A 19191-nucleotide genomic window follows, 5' to 3' on the forward strand; every position below is an offset into this window, starting at 1 on the left:
CTTGGCAGATGGTATGAAAAGGCTGTCTGTCACCAGTGGTGTTTTAATTAATGGACAAATATCGCTAATAGTACTGCGCTTCATAATAGGCTTCGTTAAGAATTGAGGGATTTTTGTATTATCAGCTACAGTACATTTTTATATTACATGTAGAATGAAAATTCGAAGGCCTGGATATATTTTATAACATTTAAGCCATACGTTTTCTGTAGCCAAGAGAAGAAAACGACCAAGTTTCTGAAGTCCGAACATACATTACAAAATTCATTGCAGAATGGAAAAACTAGTAACAATAAAGCCGTTTTTGAAAACCATACTTATTGATGATAAATAAAAATTAACCTTTGATGAAACGAGACTTTTCAGATACCTTAACAAATATAATATCAAACAAATGGGTCTTTACTTTCTACAAAGCTTTGCTTCTACACTGCTTGAATGCGACGCACTTACACACATAAAACCTAAGCACATTGGAACTTGATGTCAATAATTCTTTCTGTAAAATCCGCAATTTTCCCATTATCAAAGTAAACCCTTTCCAAAAACAGCTATGAAAATTACGATCTGTTCGCCCATTTTTTTCATTTTTTTACCATTTCACTGAAGTCTCAGCATACACCACGTATGCACTTTAATGAAAGCGACTCAAAAATTAGAAACTTGGAACTCAGCAACCAGTTTATTAATCCTAACTTTGGTTTAGATATGGCATACATGTGCCTTGTTGACTATTATAAGAAGTAGTGTTGAAACTTCTTAGTCTAACTCTCATTGTATGAATCTTAACATTTATATAAATGCACCTCTCATATATTAGATCTAACTTTCATAATTCGGAACTTTATTATTAACTGTTGTGGTAAAACATATCAGAATAACACTTGGGATGTTTATTTTATCATCGATGAATGTACAAATTACAAGATGTACACAACTATTGGTGTACTCTATTTAAAGGACTACATGGTACAAAAGTGCACTGGTACACGTATGTATGTATAAGCAAAGAATAAATTAACACATGAATTAAGAACATTTTCAACATACCATCATTAAAAGCGAATAAAGGCAATTGGTATTAAACATGTACTTTCAATCCGAAAATCTTAATTCTCGTTTGTTCCTTTCACATAAATTAAGAGATACAACTGCAATGTTTTTCATTTGTCATTTGTTCTCACTTCCTAAACTCCTAAACACTTGCTACCTCTTAATTCAAAAGCACAGTGATCAAACAGACAGCCTGAAAGACAGGCCAGACGGGCAGACAGAAAGACAGACAGGCAGACAGACAGGCAATACCCTGTAACAACAAGAAATATACATAATAACAGCAGCACCTTTAAGTATAAAAAGTCAAACTTAACTGAACTGCAATCTAGAGGAATTTATCAAATTAACCTTTTGTTTAGTGTCCCACATTTAAAAGGGGCAATTTAAATGAAGTGCTACACCTTCACAACTGTACGAATAATACTGATGTAAAAATTTACTTGACAGTTCACATTTTACAAAGATACTGAAACTTTGCATCACTTAAATGATCTCCTTTTGCTACTGTAATCACTAAATTTATAGCATCTCTCTATATCCTGTTACATCTAAGTACTTACGTCCAAAGTGTCATTTTCTAAAACCCAATCCACAAATGATCATGTTTGCATATCTTATACATGCACTAGTCTTCTGTCTAGGAAATATTCTTAGAAGTTTGCATAACCATACTGTCATCAGATGACGGACAAGTTTTGAATTACAGACTGCTCGTGACATAACAAGTCTTTTTAAATAACATGTTGTAAAGCTAAGCTAGGCTCCAACATAACTGCTTAATTTTAACTGTTTCTTGTTTGCTGGACACTGACAGCTTGCCCCTGGTGTACTAACTTTCATAATTTGGAACCTGCCTTTGCTTACTCCGTCTTCTGTATTTCTTGGAATTTTTCAACTAACACATTGAGGTCTTGAACATAGAAAATACTCCATGTCGCAAAGTTGGTCTTAGCATTGAAATGGCAAAGAAAACTTATGCAAAAGTATCATTTATTACATGTATATGTTATGGCTGAAGCCTTGTAGGCCTTATTTTTGTGTGTGACAACTTGCTTTTCACCATAACATTTCAGTGACAATCCTAATTTGCAATAAACACATTTTCAAAAAACCTCTTCCTGCTATGCAGCTTCATTTTTAATGATTCTCTGCAATTTTTAACATCAATAAATTTTTTACAAATTATTTCAAGTAAACAAACCTAAGAACCAATATGGCAAATGGACATAAAAAACTGTGAGAATATGTGCGCTAACCACAAATGGATTATTGTTGCAGGCTTCCCCACAGTGGCCTGACCACACTCTGTCTAACCTATTAAAACAGATTACAACAAGACAACAGGGGAATGTTAAGGTACATGTACTATGACTCAAAGGCGATATACATGTACTTCTTTCCAAACCCCATTATATTGGAACCTAGAGCTAAGGCATGATGACCTGTGGAAGGAATAAATATTAAAGCAGCATGTGTACTAAGCTTCATTATTGTTACAGTATTGCAGACTAAAATAGAATGAAGCCAATATCAAGCAGATGATGGATAGCCTTAATAAATGGATTCAAACAAACAAAGAGCTGCCTTAATAAATTGATTCAAACAAACAAGCAGCCAACAGTCTACAACATGACCTTTTTATTTTCATTGATGGATGACTGCTTTCAAAACAACCTCTGAATCTTGCTCCTTTTCCCCTTTCTCGTGAGCTTGATTCCATACATGAGCTCAAGCTAAACTGAGCGCAATGGGTTATTCTGAACACACAGAGCAGCACTCTTACTGTGTACACACTTCCGTAATACGAAAGTAATTATGTCATCTACGCACAGCATGTTTCCATCACCAGCTTCCAAAACAGCATGTATCAAAGATTAATGCTTTTAAAGCATAATTATGGGGATGTCTTCATTCTGTCGCCTAAATCCTCAAACACGATACAAAAGCATTATGGCACCTGTGATTCCATGACCATGACTCCATATCCAGTGTCCAATACTTTTTTTACCCAAAGAAAAAAGTTACTCTCAGAACAACAAGGCTGTCATCCAATGTGAAACTCACAAGGCAAATTCAGCACTGTTCAACAGAGTTATTGCAGTGGGCTGCTATGTGTACCTTCCTAATACCATGTTTTGCAAGAAAGGAGGAACCTGCAAAAAAAATGAATAAATAAATAATCAAAACATCTATCTAAAGTCAGGCCAACATCACACTATACATATTTATTTTTCAAAAATTATTTTTAGAAGTCATTTTTAAATAAGAGAATCATATAGAGGTATCAAAAAAAAAAAAAATAAATAAAAATTCAGGCAAATTCAGAAAGGTAGCACATGTGATGTCACTCTGTTGCTGCATATTTATTTTAAAAGCAAAAAACTCCAACCTCTTCTGAACTGTTCAAAGCTTCTGTTATCATTTTTTCAATATTCCGCATCATAGCCATCTTCTGCTGTGGTTTAAGTGGATATTCAATCTTGCCTGTAGGCCCTGACTGAAACAATACATTTATATTTCAGCTGATAAACCCTTCTTAGGGTGCATTCCCATAGATTTTAGATCGATCTATCCCCGTGGGGAGTCTCACTAGATTACTGTCAGATAATCCGGCTTAAATGCCCGTCCCGCCTACTACAATCTGTAAGGGGTAATTAACTTTCGTGCCCGCTCGGCTGACAGCTATTTAGCGTGAACCCCCAGGGAGTTAGGTCGATCTAGTTGGATCGATCTAATCTCTGGGAATGGGGTCTTAGTGAAGCCCTTTCTGATAAGCCTCCTTCCCCATGGGCAGCAAATTTAATACTTCAGAATCTGCTCTCCAATAACAGGTGGTCATAGGCTTAGTGTGATTATACATTTTTTTATTATTCATGGAATCATTATCATTACTCATATGGAGAGACAATCTGATGGCCTGGATCCAGTCTGTTTAACAAAGACCCCATTCTCATAAACGGATCGATCTAGCAGGATTGACCCATCTCCAAGGGTTTTCTTGCTAAATTGCTTTCAGCTAAAGTAACTCTGATGTCTGGCACACCTACTTAAGCTGTTAGGGGGTAATTACCTATCACTTAGCAGTTTCTACAGGTGTGCCAATATCTAAGCCAGTTTATCTGAATGCAATTTAGTGTCACAGGGGCAGATCCAGAGATTTTCTAACAGTCTTCCAAATTATCTTTGTTGATCCCTCTTCCATTTTTGACCGTCTTAATCTGAATGCAATTTAGTGTCACAGGGGTGGATACAGAGATAATTTTTAACAGTCTTCCAAATTATCTAATTTTTACTGTCGGAAGATGGGCAAAAATGGAAGAGGGATCAACAGAGATAATTTGACCGTCCGAGACCGAGAAAATCTGAACGTCTTCCGGAAGACCCAGAAGACGGCCTCAATCTGCCCCCAAGAGAGAATCCCAACAGCCATGGGTCAATCGTGCTAGATCGATCTAGGTATGGGAATGGGGTCTAAGATCCAAATTTTAGTCTACTTTGACCAAAGATAAATCAACAGAGTTCAGCAATTGTTTGCATGATCCAAGGTTGGCAACCCAGATTTCCTCGATTTTAGGGCACTGGCAAACGCGTCCAGTGAACCCACTTCAGTCAAAGCTAGAGATAGCCCTTTGTTAGCCAGAAATGATGAACTTTTTTGCCATAAGTTTAGTAGACATTTGCTAAATGCAGATTATAGTCAAACCAATGAAAAAGAAACAGTTATTAATCAAATATCACCAGACGTACATGTTCAGGTAGGAAAAATAAATGTGGATGCTGAATAGCATATCAGAACTGAAGGAAATGAAGATGAAGGGGTTCAAGCAATATGAACATTAATATATTTTCAATTTGATACCCAGTGTGTTAGTTAAGGATGTTACACTAACCAATATTTCACTGGGAGTGAAGACATCAGCTTCAATTAATGCTTTACTAAATTAATTTTCACTTATTATCACCATCAATATGTGTTTAACAAACATACCCCACTTCCTGTACAAACCCACTCTATTCAAAAAGTGTAAATTGATACCCTTTTCATAGAATCAGTGGCAGGATGGATAAGATTTACACAGTGTAATTAATATAGAGATGACGTACTTGCTACCACACCAGATCATGGATTCCTGTCAACTTTGGGCATTGCCAGAGAGGGAGGTTCTTTGTGTGGTGTGCCCCCCCCCCCCTCCCAAACCAAACCCAATAAAAATGCTTTGATTTATTTCAAGTAGTACCCAGGACTATGCCGTGTTGTCTTTTGTTAATACTGGGTTGCTATGATAACAATACATACAGATAATCTATTGTTCAACACGTTACTAACTTAATAATAATAATAATTGATGACAGGGACTCCAATCCTGTAATATTAGTGACCTACAGTAGCTTGCCTCCTATGGAAGAATTGAAACTTGGGTTCAATATCAAAACAATGTTAATGTGTGTGCTTGCATGTGCACTTTTTTAGTGAATGATGTACTTGTAAGAAACCACTGACAAAACTAGAGATATGGGTAAGTGAAGAGACCTACCTTGTACCAAAAGGTTATGGAAGTTGTGATACCACTTCCTACTATAGACTCTACATGATGGAACCTGTGGAATACAGATAATATACTTCACATATATAAAACGGCATACAAAAGATTCCACACAGCACATCACCTTGTAATTTGATAACCTTTTATCTTTGCTTGAACATGTCTTATGGAACAAATTTTTTCGTTGGCATTAGCAGAAACTTTTTGCTCATTTTCTATCTTCATTCTTCACCTAAAATGTAACTTAACAAGTTTTCTGGTCCCAAAGTATTGCAGTTACACAGCATCTACTGAATAACAAAATCATTTTCACGAATTTAAAATAACAATTTCACAGCACTCTTGCGTTCTGTCCAATTTTTATTTGAAGATCTTGTGAGCCATCTTTCCTTGAGACTTTTTTATTTGCTTATTTACTTATCCAAAACACCATTAAACATATACTTAATATTTGGAGGCACTTTTTACATTCTTTTAAACAACTGTAAGACTGCTCAAAGATTTCATTTTATATACATATATAGCACATAGATATGTGAACAGTAAGAAAAAGGGGTCAGGCTACATCATTTATATAGAATTTTGAATTTGAAACTAGCCAGAATGAAGATAGCCCAAACATGGTAATATTCTACTTTTTATCACCTAAAACCTCTAGGAATTCTTTTCAGCATGTCTTCAGACCATTGGGTTAGAATTTATTTCCAAAGTAATCTATCAAAATCTGCCTCATGCTAAACTATTCATAATTACATAGGCAGGGAGTAACTTATAACAGAATACGAATCACTCTTCTTCTTCCTTGGACACTCTGAACTCACTGTTGCATAGAAAATTTTACTAAAATGCCAAACTATTCCAATTTTGCTACATAAAATGTACAGTATTTACTTTTTATCTATTAATAAATGAAAAATTTTAAAAAAAGACATTTAACATATCCTTCATTTTTTTTTTTTTTTTTGCTACAGTAATCATAAACTTTGGGTTATAGACTTAAATTTAATGCTGAAATGAGCATTACAGACACTGCATCTTTTTACCAATACATGGGTATGTACAATACATCTCCAGGTTTGACTATCACTTCATATCCTTTCAGTCTCTTCAGCTTGGGAAAACGATCAAAATCTGGAGCCCTAAGGTCCACCTTTACAAAAAAAAGCGAAATAAGTGAAATAATATAAGTAGCCAACATTATTGACATAATGAACATTGGGATTTATCACTGATCTAAGACTAAGATTTAAGCCGCATAATTGCAGGCTCTAGAAGTATTACTGGTATATGATTTACAGGATCAGACCTCAATGCAACACGAAAAACTATATCCAGAGTGGAACTGAAAACAAGCTTTCTCTTTAAATCTATAACACACTTACTTTACAGCAAAGAACACAATCTTACCACAACATGTGACAACATATAATAAGAGAATTCAATACATTTGTGTAAACAGCCAGCCAAATGTTGTACCTGACATTGTCTGTCACATGGATGGTATACAGGGTATGGGTAAAGACACTCAAACTGGCTGGGTGGGAAAAGAAAGATACGTTTACAGCCCTGCACTTGTGCAAACAAGTTGTGTTGCTCATCATAATGGACTGGTGTGTAGTTTCCTGAAAATGACAAAACTAAAATCTTGAGCAAAAATATGTATTTTAGAATTATGAACAAATCAAACTGATGAACTTATTTCCAGTTGCAACGAATGCCAAAACCAAAAAAGACGGTAATAAACAATGCAAGTATATTTTATCATAAAATACCACAAAACCAACAACAATGTCTAACAGTTCATGTTGTGGTACAGGTAGTATTAACATTTTTTTGAAGACTGTTTTTTTCCAACTTGGTGTTTAAATTGTATTTGAATGCAGAAAGTAAGTTATGACAAGGTTTATATTATCAGTGAAGTACTGGTGGTTCTTTTTTTGCTTGCTGTTGGATGTTACAAAAATCCAGACAAAGCGGAAGGCCACACAGTATTGTGACCAGCCACAAAGTGTAAAATACTTATCCTTCAAAGAAAAAAGAATGATATTTTAAAAGAACTTTTAGGCACCGTTCACATGAAAAATCCAATCGAGATTTAAATACTGCTTTGGAAGTAACTCGCTCACTCTGCTAGTTAATTACGCTGCGGGGTATTCAGGGCACAGACTGTGATCACTAGATACTGCCAATGGATTTTTGGAATTTGGATTTTTCATGTGAACGGTGCCTTATTCACATATGGATGATCTCCAACCTTCTTGTCCAATAAGTAACAAGTTAGCTGTCAAAGGCCCCCAGTTGTTACCATTTTGCTGCTTGTTAATCCAGTCCCAGTTAAACCCCAAAAAATCTATCACAATCCTCTTGCCTACTGCATCATTCAGTGTCTGTTGCAGATAATTTCTGTAAGGAATCGTAATTGAGACATAAAGCAACCACACACAGGGCATACAATGTAATGCTTGTCGTCAACTCTAAAAAAATTATTACGCATCTCATCCAACTATAAATATTTTAGAATAGAGGCCGATAGATTTTAGCCCCTTTTATGTGAATGGTTACATAGTCATTAACCATTTCCACTTCTTGTAAAAAAAATAATAATTAAAACATGTATCAAATTTATTTTCATTTTAAAAAAATCTAACAATCAATTGGTTTCTGAGAAAAGGCTTTGGTAAATATCAATATAACTACAAAGGTTTCAGCAAACAAAAATCCTTCACATGCCCATCCAACCTATTTGTTAATAAAATCCTCTTAACAAAAAAAAAAAAAAAAAATAAATAAATAAATAAAAAAAAAAAGAGAAACTAAAAACTGCAAATGATTTCAAATATTAAACTTTCATGCTTTGAAAACAAATTTACATTTGTATATCAGAACAACATAATCATGGAACACTTTCATAATTTCTTAAAATAATTTAATGCCAAGTATTTCCCAACATCAATCTTTTACTAAGCAGTTGCCACAAAACCCAAAACTTCACCAGAAGTTAAAGCTATGGATTCCGCTATTAAGGCTTTAGATCTAATTAACTCCATTATTGTTCTTAAGCCAATGCTGCTTTCACTAACAAACACTTGTAATGATGGAACCAGGGCCAGTATTCTATTTGTCTTGACTACAGATTATAGATCATAAATCCAAGTAATACTTAAAAACGGCATGTGAAGGTCACCCCTGTATATATTATAGTATTGTGAATGCTTCCTGTACATGCAGCATTAGTTTCATATTTCATTTTGTTTGATTTGTGTCTGCTCCTTTTTTAATTTCCTTTTTCTAAATTAAGCCATCCCCAACATATAGTAAAGTCACTCTCTTCCAATAAGAAGACCTAATATAGACTGACATCTCCATCTTTAACATCAGCTCAGGCTCATGACTATAACAGAAATACAAGCATATGGGGTACTGGGGTATGTGGAGGAAAAATCTCTGGATGTGGGAATCAAGTCCATGTCCCTTCTCTCCTTTCTGGTGGTTATCCCTCCCCCTGCCCAAACACATGCAAGTACTCGCACACACATGCACTTGTGTACACGCTCCCATTCATGCATACAAACCAGGCCCGTAGCCAGGGGGGTTCGGGGGGTTCGAAAGAACGGCCCCTTTTGCTGGGAAAAGGTCCACTCTGGGTAAAATTTGACCTAGGTACATGAAGTTTTTTTGGAAAAAGGTCCACTTTTTCAGAAAAAGAACCCCCCTTTTGAAATTGCTGGCTACGGGCCTGCAAACATAGAGGGCATTCACAACAGATGATCCTTGGACCTACAGATCCGCAGATCAAATGTGGCAGACTCTACATGAAAGAAGAGCCCACTACTCCGCTGATGGTCTCCCCCACATGTGCCTCCACACACGCCATTCTTGCAGGGACCTAGCAATTAAACCTCGGAGCCATGATTTAAACCGTTTAATGTCGTATGCGGAGGTGGGGAGACCACCAGCAGATTAGTTGGCTCTTCTTTCATGTAGGGTCCTCCATATTTGATCCGTGGATCAGTAGATCCAAGGATCATCTGTTGTGAATGCTCTCCTAGACACACACACATTTCTCTGACCAATGGCTGTCTCTATGAACACCAAAACTAAAGCCATGTCTTCAAAACTCAGTTACTAGCAGACTATGCATAGGGCCACTGTATAGTGTATGTGAGCATAGGAAATAAAGGTACATGTAACAGAGGATTTCTTCTTGGGGGAAATGATTGGAAATTTTCACTTGCTTTTCGCTTCCCTTCTTCCAGCTTTTTATCTTGCTCACGAATTCTGGGAACTTCATTTCCCTCCTTTTTGTTGGTGGTTTGAAATTGGTCACAGCTTCCATTTTCTTCTCATCATGATACAGAAACTTATCATTGTCACTAGTATATACAGTAAAGTCTCCCTCCCCTAAATGTTGCTCCAGATAGTTAAGATCCCAATGCAGTGCTGTCTTTACCAGGTCTGTATTTGTCATTAATACTGGTCTCTGAAAAAATATAATAAATAATAAATAATATTTTATCTGCTTTAAATAATAAAAATGGCAATAAATGTATGATTTCATGGGCAAATCCAGACACCTTTTTTGTCAGTCTTCCAAAGTGAGTCACAGATATGCATATGTGAAAATTAAATAAATAAATAAATAAATAAATAAATAAATAAATAAATAAATAAACTGAAATTCAAATGCAGGCTTTTACCCCAAAAAGGGTTATAATAATATTATTATTATCTTCTACAATAATCAAATTTATACAAACTCACTTCATATGAACCTTAAACTACTAAAATATAAAACGGAAGATGAACAAGGCAGCAAAGCTGTCAAATGTACAGACAAAGAACAGAAAATAAAGATGCAAATAAGTGAAAAATTAAATTTTCACAAAAAACTGTTAAATTGCCAGAAAAATTTACCAAACAGACTGCATTGCCTACTGAAGCTGTATTTTAGTCCCATGTTTCTATCCTGTAAGTTTGAGAACAGTAAGTGACATGATTTTCCTTAAATGGTCATCATGGAAGCAGTGCCCAAAATGGGGGTTTCTTCAAATTTTGATGCAATATTACATAAGTTTAACAGCTTAATGACCATCAATTTTTAATTATAAAATATTTGTATCACAGATATTCAGAAAATGTGACTAGCAAAGGTCTTCAGGCCCATGGAACTTCAAAGTCAAGCCTTGATAATGCCAAAATGTAAACAAGACAGCACTGTTCTGAAATGGGTTTATTTCCATTTTTAACACTTTTTTAACATAAAACAAAATAAACATTTTACTGCCATTTTTATATGACCAACTAAGAAAATTGATGAGATGGGAAAAGTATCAATAGAACAGTGTTAAATGTCCAATTTCCTCCATTCTGAGATTCTGAACATAGTGGATGATTGAATCTGACAAACTGCAATGATATGAGTTTATTTCCATTTTTGACACTTTATTACACAATACATGATAACAAGTTTACCATGTTTTTTACATAATCAACTAACAATGTTGTAAAGATGCAGGAAATATCAAACAAACACTTTTAGGCATCTTATTAGTTAAATAATGAGACTGTTAACATGCCTAATAATTGAATCTGAGGAAATGTGAAAAAACAGTATAACTTCTTAAGTAATGGCCCGATTATGCTTATTTTCGAACTCAACCTGCGTTTTAGTAAGATTGACCACTCCTGTGAGTATAATTACAATTGGCCAATCCGTTTTTCTTATATTGTGTTATCAGTGTTGCATTTATATTGAAAATAGTGAAAAAAACAGCATAAATTACCTAAAAGTGACCCGATCATGCTGATTTTCGAACTTGACCTGTGTCTTATGAATATTCATCAGTTCTGTAAGTTTCAAGTCAAAAGGTAAAATGGTTTTCCACTTATCGTGTTATCGGTGCTGCATATATGCTGAAAAAAGTGAAAAAACAGCATAAATTCCCTAAAAGTGACCCGATCATGCTGATTTTCGAACTTGACCTGCGTATTATGAATATTCATTAGTTCTGTAAGTTTCAAGTCAAAAGGTAAAATGGTTTTCCACTTATCGTGTTATCAGTGCTGCATATATGCTGAAAAAAGTGAAAAAACAGCATAAATTCCCTAAAAGTGACCCGATCATGCTGATTTTCGAACTTGACCTGCGTATTATGAATATTCATCAGTTCTGTAAGTTTCAAGTCAAAAGGTAAAATTGTTTTCCACTTATCGTGTTATCGGTGCTGCATACATGCTGAAAAAGTGAAAAAACAGCATAAATTCCCTAAAAGTGACCCGATCATGCTGATTTTCGAACTTAACCTGCGTATTATGAATATTCATCAGTTCTGTAAGTTTCAAGTCAAAAGGTAAAATGGTTTTCCACTTATCGTGTTATCGGTGCTGCATATATGCTGAAAAAAGTGAAAAAACAGCATAAATTCCCTAAAAGTGACCCAATCATGCTGATTTTCAAACTTGACCTGCGTATTATGAATATTCATCAGTTCTGCAAGTTTCAAGTCAAAAGGTAAAATGGTTTTCCACTTATCGTGTTATCGGTAAAAGTGCACGACGACGGCGACGGCGACGACGGCGACGGCGACGACAGACGCAGATGATGGCTATATATACAGACACATCTGTGTCTGTACATAAAAACTAATAATAACAAGGCAGCAAAGCTGTCAAATGTACAGACAAAAAAACAGAAAATAAAGATGCAAAAAAAGGTCATTTTGTCAATTTTGATACAATAATAAATAATGCTTATAATAGCACTGTCAGTCAACACTGAATTTTAATCATGCACAACAGGTAACATGGTCAATAACAGGAGCGGACCCTGAGATATTTTCTGACAGTATTCCAAAGTATCTATGTTAATCCATCCTCCATTTTGATGGTCTTCCAACAGAAAAAAATAGATACCAGTCAATATAAACTTAATAACCTGTCTTCAAGAAGACCCAGAAGATGGTCTCAATCCATCCCTTCAATAAGATTACAGTTTCAGGACCATGAGAGACTATAGTCACATGATGAAAGTCTCAATATTTGAAAAATGATGACAGTGCATAAAATAATTTTATATAATGTTTAAAGACATAAAAAACAATACAATTGCTTATGTGGAAATACAGAAAATGTGCAGAGCCTCGAGCGGATGAGAGTTAAAAGTCACAAATGCAAGTGTTTGAGAAAAAATTGTAAAGGAAAACATAACAAAACTAGAAAACCACCGAGAGTGCAGACCTCTGCCAAGGCAGCAATTGTTGATTATTGTTGATTATTGATTGATTATTGAGCCAGACCACCACTAAAAACTAATCATTGTCCTCTTTGGCCCAATTCTGACAGTTCCTGAAAATTTCAGCAAAATCGGTCCATAACTTTTAGAGTTATGTTGATGACAGACAAACAGGGGTGAAAATATAACCTCCTAGGCAGAGCCTGAGGTAAATATAATTTCAATGAAGCTGCTATTCAAACTTTTAATCTTTGATTATATATATATATATATATATATATATATATATATATATATATATATATATAATAACCTGCATAATTATCACTGCTTCCTTATTATTAATCTAGCAGAGAGCTCAACTTTTGGGAGTTTACAAGGAAATATCAACAAGTGTGCTTTATGTAATCTCCTTTAATGGCCTATCAATTAGGCAAATGACTTTATAACTCAGAAATTAGCTAAGTGATACCCAAGGGATATTAACAGACTGACCCTCTCAAAGGTCTTTCAGGCCCATAAGTCACATCTTAAGAAAAGCACAAAACAATAATGCACAAAATAGGAGACTACCAATTCTGATGCAATAATACATTATGTTTTACTGCACAGTCAACATCAAATTTTAATTATGCACAACAGGTAACAACGACGAAAGTAAAAGCATAAGGCTTCAGGCCCATCAGAGTTCAAGTTTATACTTAGAAAGTGCCAGAATGAGAAAAATGAAAATTTCACACAAAATTGCATAAATTTAATAATAAATGATAACCCAATTGACCTGGCTTTCTAATTTGAACTGCATGCCAATCCTAAAAATCATACTTGTAAGTTAAAAATAATAATAAGTAACACAGTTTTCTTTTCATAATGTTTGCAGTAGCAATGCAAAAATATTGTTGTCAATTTTGATGTAACATTACATAATAAATTATAGAATAATTATCACCAATCTTTGATTATTGATAATAAATAGCATGGATATGTAGAAAATTGATTACCATTTGGCTTCATGTCCATGGGAGCTCCGAGTCCCACAATGAATATGCCAAAAAGATAATGAATATTTCACTCAAATGTATAACTTCCAGAAAAAGAAGCCAATTAGACTGCTTTTCCAACTCATTCTGCATTTTAGTCCTGTGTTTCTTTTTTAAAGGTTTGACAGTCATAACACGGTTTTCCCATAATGCTCATCATAGCAGCACCACCAAAAATTGTGTTTTCTTCTATTTTGATGCAATATTACATAATGCTTAACAGCATAATGACCATCAATTTTTAATAATAGAATATTAGTAACATGGACATTCAGAAAACGTGACAAGCAAAGGTCTTCAGGATCATGGAACTTCAAAGTCACACCTTGAAAATGCCAATAAGTGAAAAATTAAATTTTCACAAAAAACTGTTAAACTGCCAGAAAAAATTACCAAACAGACTGCATTGCCAACTGAAGCTGTATTTTAGACCCATGTTTCTTTCCTGTAAGTTTGAGAACGGTAATTGACATGATTTTTGTTAAATGGTCATTATGAGAGCAGTGCCCAAAATAGGGTTTCTTCAAATTTTGATGCAATATTACATAATGTTTAACAGCATAATGACCATCAATTTTTAATAATGGAATATTAGTCACATGAACATTCAGAAAACGTGACTAGCAAAGGTCTGCAGGCTCATGGAACTTCAAAGTCACACCTTGAAAATGCCAATATGTGAAAAATTAAATTTTCACAAAAAACTGTTTAACTGCCAGAAAAAATTACCAAACAGACTGCATTGCCTACTGAAGCTGTATTTTAGACCCATGTTTCTTTCCTGTAAGTTTGAAAACAGTAAGTGACATGGTTTTTCTTAAATGGTCATCATGGGAGCAGTGCCCAAAATAGGGGTTTCTTCAAATTTTGATGCAATATTACATAATGTTTAACAGCATAATGACCATCAATTTTTAATAATAGAATATTAGTAACATGAACATTCAGAAAACGTGACAAGCAAAGGTCTGCAGGCTCATGGAACTTCAAAGTCACACCTTGAAAATGCCAATATGTGAAAAATTAAATTTTCACAAAAAACTGTTAAACTGCCAGAAAAAATTACCAAACAGACTGCATTGCCTACTGAAGCTGTATTTTAGCCCTATGTTTCTTTCCTGTAAGTTTGAAAACAGTAAGTGACATGGTTTTTCTTAAATGGTCATCATGGGAGCAGTGCCCAAAATGGGGGTTTCTTCAAATTTTGATGCAATATTACATAATGTTTAACAGCATAATGACCATCACTTTTTAATCATAAAATATTAGTATCATGGATATTCAGAAAAAGTGATTAGCAAAGGTCTGCAGGCTCATGAAACTTCAAAGTCACATCTTAAAAATGCCAAAATGTAAACAAGACAGCACTGTTCTGAAATGGGTTTATTTCCATTTTTAACATTTTTTTAACATAAAACAAAATAAACAGTTTGTTGCCATTTTTATATGACCAACTAAGAAAATTGATGAGATGGGAAAAATATCAATAGAACAGTGTTTAATGTCCAATTTCCTCCATTCTGAGATTCTGAACATAGTGGATGATTGAATCTGACAAACTGCAATGATGAGTTTATTACCATTTTTGACACTTTATTACATAATACACGATAACAAGTTTACCATCATTTTTACATAATCAACTAACAATGTTGTAAAGATGCAGGAAATATCAAACAAACACTTTTATGTATCTTATTAGTTAAATAATGAGACTGTTAACATGCCTAATAATTGAATCTGAGGAAATGTGAAAAAACAGCATAACTTCTAAAATAAAGGCCCGATCATGCTGATTTTCGAACTTGACCTGCGGATTATGAATATTCATCAGTTTTGTAAGTTTCAAGCCAAAAAGTAAAATGGTTTTCCACTTATCGTGTTATCGGTGCTGCATATATGCTGAAAAAAGTGAAAAAACAGCATAACTTCCCTAAAAATGGCCCGATCATGCTGATTTTCGAACTTGACCTGCGTATTAGGAATATTCACCAGTTCTGTAAGTTTCAAGCCAAAAGCAAAAACGGTGTTCCACTTATCGTGTTATCGGTAAAAGTGCACGACGGCGACGACGGCGCCGACAGACGCAGATGATGGCTATATAAAAAAACATTAAAAAGGTGAGCACGTACTTTCACTTTGGGTTCTACTATAGAATCTAATAAATATAAAATATAGGTCATTCCACAGTTTTAGGGTTTAAGATTAAGAGTTATGTCTCCATTTTTCTAGCATTTTGGTAAAAGGAATCCCATCTAAGATTTCCTAGCAAATATAAATTTCCTTGGAAAGAATTTATTTTCTCCTTCCCATTGATCATTGCCCACAAAACAGTTACATTAAACATTACAGAAATATTTTTCTCATTACAAAATATAACTAAAAACATTACAAATGATGTTGGCTCATCAATGTAAGTTTTCTGTGCAGACAAAGAATAACGAAGCTGTAACTACATCAGGGGTTTCTCCTGGGTACATGGAGTCCAAAATGTTAATCTGTAATTTGGTTATCAATTTACAGGGAGTCAAACTTAAGCAAGCCCAAAAAAAAACTAACCCCAAAAAATTCTTTTGAGATATAGACCTTCTTTTGAGGCTAATGAATGTTGTCTATAGACAGGTGAACAGTATTGCATAACAAGCTAACTGTACCTCTCAGATGTCTGGCACCTGGCCAAGGTTTAACTGACAATTCAACTGCATTTATTAACAGCAAGCTGGAAACCTATCAAGCTATAATTTAAGACAACCAAGTTATAAGCCTGTCACCATGTTTAGGTTGTTTATTGTCTAACAACCAAGGTGATTACACAACATAAGCAGTTTGAAAGATGGTCAAATAATGTCATTAGTTTCACTGACATGCCTGTATTGACCCATTTGTCCACAACATATATGGCTGACAGTAGATAGTAAGATGACTAATCTATAATTTGAAACAGAACTCAAACTCAGAATAAAAGTCTGTTAGGGCATATGTACTGTGGGTATATTGAAAAAATTCTGATGGATGATGGAAGACAGGGTGGATTCCACACCTGTGTATGATAAACCTACTGTTGGTATAGGCTCAAAGTGTTGGAAGTATAATACATGTAAACCACAGGCAAATATTGCTAAGATAAGATTAAGATTGTTATAGTAGTATTTAGTGCAAAAGCTAAAATATATTGTTATGTGATATATAGTCATTGTAAAAAGGTATTTCAACTGGAAAAAATGTATAATATATTTAACTGGAATTGACAACCCAAACTAGTAGTGTAGTGCTCATGTACTTCCTGTACTGCACTGATTCTGGATGGATGACAAAATACTGAACCATGTCCAGTTAAGTTTGACCAGTTAAAACATTCTTATTCATCAAGAGTTGGATACAACTTGGCAACTCGACAGATATCTTGTGAAAAATCAATCTGTCGCCCTGGTAGAGAGTATTAATTTGCCAACTTGCGACGCGACTTAATTAACTTCGATGGACTCCAACTGAATGCAATCAGCTTAACGGAATAACACATCTCCTCTTGTTTTCAAAATACTCATATTATTACCTGCTTTTGTATATTCTACTCAACACCAGGAGCAGGCATGTTAATCTTTTAATCTGACTGCACTGTATTACTTGTAGGGACCATTCCCACATATATTTGGATCGATCTATCTCCCTGGGGAGTCTCATTAAATTGCTGTCAACTTGACCGGCTTACTATACAGTAAGTGTCTGTCACGCCTAGTAAAGCTGTTAGGGGGTAATTATTTTTACCCCTAGCTGATTCAGTAGGCGAGACAATACAGAAAATCGTTACTATATATACCCCTAGTAACTTGCTGCATATATACTTCACCATTTCGACCAGATCACATAGGCCCATATAATATACATTTAAGCTCGTTAGTTGACAGCAATCTAGTGGGACTCCCCAGGGAGTTAGATGGATCCAGATGGATCGATCTAGGCACGGGAACCCAGTCATAGTAACAGTTGCCACAGTTAAAGGACTAATGTCTAAGAGACCAGATTACACCCATACTTATTTATTTATATACATATTGTATATATTTATTTATCAGAATCATGTTTAAAGCATTTTTGTCCCCCCCCCCCCCCCCCCCCCCCCAATTTCCATGCACTGAAAGCCTTAGGTGCTAGTGCAGATGTGTCGTGCACTTTAATTGCCAAATCTTGGTAACAATGGAAAAGACTTAATTAGTGGACAAAAACTACAGTATAAATGTTTAGTCCACCATTATTTTCATAAGAACACATACTACCGTGGATTCTAGGAACATTTTTCTCAATATTACACTGTTAATTCTCATTTTGATATTTATTACAAGAGAGGGGAGGGGGTTGTCTGGGGGTTGGGTGTCCAAGGGGGGATGTAGGGTGGGGATTATCCCGTGTGGGGGAGGGGTTGTCCTGATACCACTACCGTGTATGTAGGAAGCTAATGAATTAATAATAATGTATAACTGTTAACAGTATTGTTTTTTACACGCGTTATATTCTAATTCACAACAGCATATTTTTAATCTTATCAAAATGGGGTGAGAGTCTTGAGGTGGGAAAAGTAAGAGGAAGGAAGAAAAATTTTTCTAGACTAAATTAAGCATAGTTGTTGCCCAATTCTACAGACGACAGAATTTGGAGGACCCCGTTTTCAATGTCCTTTGACTTACTTCTGATGCTATAAACTGGTCGACCTTGGAAGATTGAGTGCTTGCATTTAAGCATGGAATATCTTCCGTGTCAAAAAAATAATCAAACATTTGAGAAGTGTAATATCCACTTTCTTTCTTTTCGTGTGGTTTCCTTCCATCGCTAGGAACTTCAGCAGTGGCCATGTTATCATTATTGACGACCTTTACCTTGTACACCTATCCTCGCTAAAGCCTCGTTCGAGATCCTTTAAGGTAAAAAGATCTGCACGAGAGCATGTGCCAACGGAGGGTGTAGTGTTGGAGTAGTGTTGCCACTGATTTGGTGCCGCAAATTTAACTACCTGTTGCGATTCATTGTCATCTAATAAGAACGATCAAGTCTTCACGGCCTATTGCGCGATTAAAGGAATACTTGCCGAGCATTTGATTAAAATAAATATAATCCTTTTGCCACATACGGTCTCATACAGCCCTAGCGTTGTAAAACGTACGGCAGTAGTCTCAGACCGCCGTGCGGAAGCCCAAAGTAGCCGCGAAAAAAACCATCTCCAGATAATCGTTTATCTCATTTATTATTTTTTTTGAGCATTTGAATGTCACCTTTATTACTTTATTAATATCACATAAGCCTGCCAGTCATAAAGGTGACAATCAAA

At 35.0% G+C, this 19191-nt stretch overlaps 1 protein-coding gene across 2 annotated transcripts; it reads right to left on the bottom strand.

The window, feature by feature from the left end:
* Window positions 1-878: 878 nt before the first annotated feature.
* LOC106155210 (hypoxia-inducible factor 1-alpha inhibitor-like) lies at window positions 879-18753 on the bottom strand. 2 transcript variants are annotated; one of them, XM_087005018.1, is made up of 8 exons: window positions 18554-18753; window positions 9836-10080; window positions 7855-8003; window positions 7077-7222; window positions 6644-6750; window positions 5592-5655; window positions 3446-3553; window positions 879-3209 (listed from the first exon to the last, which is right to left on the bottom strand). In XM_087005018.1, the coding sequence occupies exons 1-8, from the start codon at window positions 18716-18718 to the stop codon at window positions 3165-3167; spliced, it is 1029 nt and encodes a 342-aa protein (XP_086861144.1). In that variant the 5' UTR covers window positions 18719-18753; the 3' UTR covers window positions 879-3164. The 2 variants fall into 2 exon arrangements, with proteins under 2 accessions (XP_086861144.1, XP_086861145.1); XM_087005019.1 differs by lacking the exon at window positions 18554-18753 and adding an exon at window positions 10515-11592.
* Window positions 18754-19191: the final 438 nt, after the last annotated feature.

The sequence above is a fragment of the Lingula anatina genome, chromosome 2 (assembly GCF_051362555.1).
Source record: "Lingula anatina isolate TDL-2025a chromosome 2, LinAna3.0, whole genome shotgun sequence".
NCBI lineage: Eukaryota > Metazoa > Brachiopoda > Lingulata > Lingulida > Lingulidae > Lingula > Lingula anatina.

What these genes read in the sequence shown, in the direction of transcription:
- LOC106155210 (XM_087005018.1), bottom strand. Translation starts at nt 18,718, where the DNA reads ATGGCCACTGCTGAAGTTCCTAGCGATGGAAGGAAACCACACGAAAAG. An exon ending in CATGTGACAGACAATGTCAG is followed by an intron (nt 6,751 to 7,076) that starts GTACAACATTTG and finishes TTTTTTGTAAAG; the next exon opens with GTGGACCTTAGGGCTCCAGA. An exon ending in CTTTGAACAGTTCAGAAGAG is followed by an intron (nt 3,210 to 3,445) that starts GTTGGAGTTTTT and finishes TTTTTTTTGCAG; the next exon opens with GTTCCTCCTTTCTTGCAAAA.